The sequence below is a fragment of the Cucumis sativus genome, chromosome 4 (genome assembly GCF_000004075.3).
Source record: "Cucumis sativus cultivar 9930 chromosome 4, Cucumber_9930_V3, whole genome shotgun sequence".
Taxonomy (NCBI): Eukaryota; Viridiplantae; Streptophyta; class Magnoliopsida; order Cucurbitales; family Cucurbitaceae; genus Cucumis; species Cucumis sativus.
In genome coordinates this window covers 7,632,811-7,640,186 of record NC_026658.2, presented here as the reverse complement: position 1 = coordinate 7,640,186, position 7,376 = coordinate 7,632,811, and the positions used below count along the sequence as shown (strand labels likewise).

The 7,376-nt window shown below is 30.8% G+C and overlaps 1 protein-coding gene across 1 annotated transcript; it reads left to right on the top strand.

The window, feature by feature from the left end:
* The first annotated feature begins 5,219 nt into the window (after positions 1–5,219).
* Positions 5,220–6,433, top strand: LOC101210660 (basic leucine zipper 43). The gene has a single exon (XM_004137100.3). The coding sequence runs from the start codon at positions 5,272–5,274 to the stop codon at positions 5,755–5,757; it is 486 nt and encodes a 161-aa protein (XP_004137148.1). The 5' UTR covers positions 5,220–5,271; the 3' UTR covers positions 5,758–6,433.
* Positions 6,434–7,376: the final 943 nt, after the last annotated feature.

Genomic DNA, 7,376 nt, shown 5'->3' with positions numbered 1-7,376 from the left:
GAAAGGGTATGAGCCGCGAAGCACGAGGAAGGTTGGAAACTGCCCTCTTCCTAAACAGTAGTCGGATCGAAGGGAATGAGATGTGGATGCTCCTACCGGGAGCCCAACCCTCCCTAGATATGGGATCATTTATTTATTTATATTATATAATATATAGTATATATTATTATTTTCATATTATATTTTTTCGATTTCGGTATTTCAGTTGTGCCCCGATTTTATAACAAAAAAAAAAAAAAAAAAACTTTTAAGAATCTCAATGTGATTTCCAAGAATAATAAAAAAAATTCAAAATATTTATACTTTATGAAAAAAAAACCACTAAAACTAAAACTCATCAGACTCGGTTTGCCATATGTGTAAATAGTTTGTTCATTTTACTCTTTTTTACAATTCCCCATATCTTCTACTTAAATTATTTTCTAAGAGAACATTTTGAGAAATTTTTGTATGCCACTCTTATTCATCAGTTGCTACCTAACCATTTTATAAAATTGAGGCTTGTTTACTACTACTGAACAAATATGTGTGGATTTAAAAAATAAAAAATCCAGAACATATTAAAAGTACGTTTGAGATTAATTTTAGAATATGTAAGAGTGGGTTAAAAAATAGGGGCACTTGCAAAAATGGCAAAATAAGTTATAATAATTAAGTCCATAGCACACACATTTTATTATTTGCGAAAATGACAAAAACGAAACCCAGTCCACACATCAAGAGGTAAAATGTCACAAGTGCCCTTGTTACTAATATACGTTTGACACACATTATACACGTCTGATACACCTTATACACGTCTGATATACCCAATACACCCCTTGATACACCTGATAATTCTTGATACACCCAATACATTTGATTTGATACACTTGATGCACCTGATACTATTAGACACACTCGATACCGAAACATTGCTAATATATGTTTGATACATCTGATACATTGCGGATACATTTAGTATTATTCACTTATACAATTGATTGATCAAATGTACTTGATATTTTTGAAGTCCTACTTATACACTTGATACGTATTTGTAAACTTGATTCATATACTTGATAATGGTTCACTTTACTGATATGATTTAACAATATATTGTTGATATACTTGATAATGATTCACTTTACTGATATGTTTTAACAATATATTGTTGATATACTTGATAATGATATACTGAGTTACATCATTCATATACTTAATAATACTCCAATGAACTGCATAAAATTTGAAAAAACAAAAATCATGTAGTAAGTATATAAACCAACTAATACATATAATATAAGTATATCACAACACTGGTATACAAAACTGAGACAAAGTAAAAAAAAATTAACGTAAAAAAATAAAACAAAATCATTTGAAATCAAATTCAAGTAATTAGGGCCTTAAAAAGTGGGAGCATAAATAAATAATGAGTATGACATTAAAAATAAGAAGAGAAATAAGTTATTGAAGGGTAGTTTAGGAATAATATCAAATTTAAGATGGAGAATGAAAATTTTGCCATATTTGCAAAATTTTAAAATGATGTGCTATAATTGCTATATTATATTCTTAAAATGCTATCCTATGCAATTTCTCTAAAAAATATCCTAAACCGTTTTTGTGTTTTTTAAAACAGATTACTATTGAATCCTCGAATCAATTCTAATGTATACGTTTATTTTAGGTTAATTTCCATGAATTTAACAAAACAACAAAATTTTTACAGCGCATGTAATAAAATTAAAAAGTTCATTATATTTTCATAAATTTTAGGGCGGACGATTTTTCACTTCTTTTTACTTTCTTCTTTGCAATTTATTCATCTCTTTTTCATATTATTAACTTCTTCGTATTATTACTTTTTCGTATTCTCACTTGTTTTTGTTCGTCATTTATTCATTTCCTATTCTAGAATTTATTCCCTCATCGTTATCTATCATTTTTTTTTCTTTTTTCACTTTCTAAAATTCTCACTTAGTAAACGATCTTCACCATCACTTACCTATTTTCGATTCCATATCTAAACGTTCGTGTACCAAGATCCAAAATCTAAGAAATCTTGGTTCGAGATCATGTACTAGCACACGATCTTGAACAAAAATCGTTTAGATCTTGGTACACGATCATGTACCAAATCTAAACGATATGGGTACACAATCTGGTACTAAATATAAATGATCTTGATACATGATCGTGAAACAAAATCGTTTAGATCTTGAGATGTGATCGTGTACCAATATCTAAACCATCTTGGTTCACAATCGTGTACCAAAATTGTTTAGAATTTGTACAAAATCATGTACCAAGATCGTACACCAATATCTGAACGATCGTGTATTATTTCCTACACGATCACGTATCATGATTATTTGAAAAATTACACACGCATGTGTGGTCGATTAATTGCGTGTTGACTAAGACATCTTTTATATTTTTTATTGTGAGCATGTGAACTTTTTTTGTTTTCAAAATTGTTCTATACAATATGTTGGTTATATTTTAAAAAAAAAACCCTTTATTTTAAATTTTTTTTATAATTATTTATTTGCAGGCTTTTAAATTGTCCTAATAAAAGCATATGCAATATTTAATAAACTCTAGGTTTTATTTTTATCATTCAAAATTAACATTTATTTTATATATCTATTTTAAACAATTACTTAATACTTATAAATCATTAAAATAGTAATATTAAATCCATTTTTAATTATTATATCTAGAAATGCTAGTTCAATATTTACCAACTCGTTTATAAAGCTAAAAGCTACAAAAACAACACAAATTCACTTCATATAACAACTAATTTTATAAAAGAAAAATACTATTGCACAATTATTTTAGAAGCTACCATAATCCCAAACAAAGTTTAAAGTACTTTTCTTTTACCAATAAAAAACACTTTTAACTAAAAATTGTAAGTGCTTGTAGGAAAACAAAGTCAAAATGCAGTAAAAAAACTATTTTATGAGAAATTGCTCAAAATTTTATTTTAACTCAAGTTGATTGTTACGAAAGCAGTTAAAATTGTGATTAACTATTTTTTACTTAAATGCTCAAGTTACCTTTCTAAGTGTACCAAACTGTACCAAAGACTACTTGCAAGCACACCGAATTTTAAAGTTGAATTAAAAGTACGTTACTAAGATTACTTTAGAATATTCTTATTAAGTGTAGGAGGTTCGACCCTCTATCTACACATATAAAAGAAAAAAAGGTCACGATAATGAATGAAAGACCGGCCAATAATGAATACAAATGTACAAAACTGTACAAGTCAACAAAATACCATTTATGACAAAGGGTAATACATTCAATTGTAACAATACATTTTTTTTTTTCATGAAAGGGTATTACATTCATATCCCAAACAAAAGCACAAAAAATAAAAAAAGGAGAGAGAGAGAGTAAACAAAGAGAAGACAAGAAAGAAAGAGAGGTAAATATGTCTGATGAAATTGTTGACTCTAAACCCCACTCAACCTTCACCTGGTTGATTTATTTTGGAGAGAAACTTTTGAAGTATTTCGAATTTTGCATCAATATGCATAAAAAAATCTATAAAAATACCTCAAATTTATATCTATCTAATAGAGAGAGGATTTAAAATCCATATCTAACAGAAGCAAAAATATCAAATTAATGGACCAAACTAAAATGATGAAAAACCAAAAAATAAAAAAGAAAAAGAAAAAATTAACCAACTGCTTTAAAATTTATTCTCACCACTATAAAACATGATATCTCCCCACTCGATTGGGTGGTTTAGAGGTCCAATATTTTTCTTCTTGCTTCTGATGGAATTAGCGCAACAATGTGACTTTGATGCACCCACCAAGTTTAAATTTTGACCACCAATGGCCTATTTTGTTTCTTTGAAACTCCCCAATGTCTGCCATTGTCTAAAAATATGGGAGGAATAACTCAATTCCATCCATTTTAATAGTGTTGACTAAAGATCGTAGATTTATTGCTCATATTCCTACTTTTCTCTCTTCTCCACAATTATTGAGAAACTTCATATTTATAATTATAAACCTAATTCCAATATATTAACTCTAGACATTATACTGAAATTCCTCTTTCTCTAATAGCAACGGAAGTTCCTGTGCAAAGTGACACCACTAAACATAGCCTGCAATGGAAAAGAGCCCAAGGTGTGGTTAAATGAAAACTACTAACCACTTATTTATCAGTCCCAAACATAAAATTTTAAAGTGAAAATAAAGTAGAGGCTGAAACAGATTGCCATGAAGAATACCTTAGAGACACAGAACAAATAGTTTTTTAGGACTTTTTCCCCCCTTGAGGAGCAATAAGCTTTCTCATTTATATTCCAGTTCAAGTAATGAAAATGATTAAATAAATTATAAAAAAAGTTATGTCCATTTGAGTGGTGAAAAAGATGTAATGAATGGCCCCTTTATAAGAATATAAAGTATTTTAAAAGATAGTGTTTTGTTGATTACTGTACTTTCTTGTAATGGTTTTTCCATTTGCACTTGTTCTTCTTTTGTCTAACCCAACCCATGAGAGAGAAAGAGAGTTTTTTTTTTTTTTTCTTTTGAATTCCCAATACCATAACACATCAGGCTGTAGAATCTTCCTAAATATACTAAATTAAGGCAGGCTTGAAAACAAGTCTAACTTTTGTCATTTAATATTCTAATCTGGCTCTAATTAGAGTGGTATTTGAGTCATCTATTATAATAAGTTGATAAAAAATAATACGTTCTTGTTGATATAGAAAGGCTTACCTTCCTTAACCTGATTCCTCCTTTCCTATCTTTTCACACGAAGTCCAATTGGCTGCAAATAAATAATATTATTCCAAAAGCCACCTTACACAAATTTCTTCCTTTAAAATTGACTTCTTGAACTCCAATCTTGCCCTGTTCTTTCTTCCTCCAAAAATTCTACCATCACACTTATTATATTTACCACAATGTACACTTTCTTTGCCTGATGTAAGAAAAAACCTGATCACAAAAGAATTATCCGTAAAGAGATAGAATTTCAGTGTATATATGTACAACCATGGCATAACCATGTAAAGCCAACCCTATCTGAATTTATTTATGCATACATGAACATTGCAGAACATAGACATAATCTGCATGGTCCGAGTTTTTAAGAAACTTGCTTGATGGTGGTGGGGACGCTTCAAACTTTTTCAATCCTATAAATGTAAACCACTCTATCAACAACATCCCCAAGTTCCCACTTGAAGCATCTTTGTTTTCCCCCTTCCAATAACCTACCTGCAAGATTTAAAAAACATTGGCCATGCAGCCTGGTGAAATTGCAAGTCTCCATTATCTTCTTTCATCTAACCCATCTCTATATACTTCTCAATTTATCATGTCCCATGACAGCACAAACATGATGCATCTTAATCAGTTTTCTAATCCATTATCCAAGTTTAAATATCCTTCCCAAGATATGAATCCACCATCTTTAAGCAGTAACTCAACTTCTGATGAAGCAGAAGACCAACAACTAAGCCTCATCAATGAGAGGAAACAGAGGAGGATGATATCTAATAGAGAATCAGCACGTCGGTCAAGAATGCGTAAGCAGAAACATTTGGATGAGCTGTGGTCTCAAGTCCTTTGGCTCAGGAATGAAAACCACCAACTAATAGACAGGTTGAACCAAGTCTCTGAGTGTCATGATCGAGCTCTACAGGAGAATGCTCAGCTTAAGGAGGAAGCATCTGAACTTCGTCAAATGCTTACAGACTTCCAACTCCATAATCCTTACCTACCTTGAAGACATCTCCTTCAAGTGGTTTTCTGCACAAAAGCCGTCTGAAGACAAGAATCGTGGATCCAGTTTAAATGAGTTCTCAATCTTGCAAGGCTGAGCTAGAGGCAAAGTTTTTGAGTTTTTCTTTGCCAATAATGGTCCTTTTCTTTAATCTTTATGTAGATGCCCCGAAATCTTTACCAACCTCTGAAGTTGTACGAAACTTTAGAAAAAATAAAAGGTATTTATTTAGCCATCCCTCTGAATTCCTTCAACTGTGATCATAAAAGCTCTCCGAAAACAATCTTTAGATAGGAAAATTAAGATGCATATTTATTCTTAATCCTTTTACTCTCTCCTTGAGCAAAGTTGGGATTTGAGGAGTTGTTTCAAATTCAACCACCTCTTAAAATTCAATAAAAGATCCCATTCCACAATTGTCTGACAACAGACAAAATTATCAATTGCAGTACAGAAATTGTCAACTTAACAGGATATAACAAAATACGGACACAAGCCATGGAGTTGAGAATAGCTGAGGAAAAAAGAAACCTCGGTGGAAAACGTCCATCAGTGGCATTGGTGACTGATAGTTGGAAATGTATTGAAATAAGGAGGGGTGGGGTTCTGGTTCATGAAACAAAATTTGCCAACAAAAGGAGCACATTTTGAAAAGAAATACAACAATACTATTCACAGATTTTGAGACTTGTCGCGATCCAAATAGAATTGAAATTGGTCGAGTAAAGTAAATTAGCTTGTATAAAACCCAGAAATTTCACCAATACAACATATGTCAACATTTTACTGATTTACAGAAGCCTTAATTTTATTTATTTATTATCATTATTTTGAATAAGAGACTTGGCAGTAGTCTTTATGTCTACATTATCATTTTGTTCTATGGTAGAACTTTTAACATATCTTGTGGTGATTCCCATCAGTTGCCCATTGGAATTAGTCTGTGAATTCATCAAGTCTCTGATATGACCTCTCACTAGAAAGGATGTCTGATCAATCAAAGGCATTACCGTCAAAAATAATCTCAGCAAGGACAATAATGCTGAACAATACTCGGATGATAAGGAAACCAATCCATGACGGTAGTTTAAAACTGTACACATCTGTTCATTCATCATTTAGCCTCAATCTCTTCAATTCATAAGCCAAATGGTCGTCCATTTCAACCATGCAAGTTTATATTCTAAGAACTTAATGCAAAAACTAATAAATAGATGAGAATTGTAACTGCACTATTATTGTATTGTTAGAACACTCCAAATATGTACACAATATAAGAAGCATGGACACAAATACAAGATACGAATACGACATGATATGGACACGGCCATACATGCACCATATTTTAAAAATCTAGGTCACTACACGGCAAAGACACATTTATTAAAACATTTATTTTAAAAATATATATAACATTTTTATAGTAAAAGAAAATTCGAAGTAAATGAATTGATGCAGTTGTATGCTTAAAAGACTTAGCTTGATGTATTCCATGCTCAAAAGTTATTATTATTGACACCGACCGATTTAGTATAGGTCCAGGGGAGCCCCTCAACTTTATTGTTTTTATATAATATGTATAAACAAAACCAATAAATATTTAATTTTTTTAGACAGTTTAG

Excerpts from the sequence above, each read along its gene's own strand:
- LOC101210660 (XM_004137100.3), top strand. The coding sequence starts at position 5,272 with ATGCAGCCTGGTGAAATTGCAAGTCTCCATTATCTTCTTTCATCTAAC.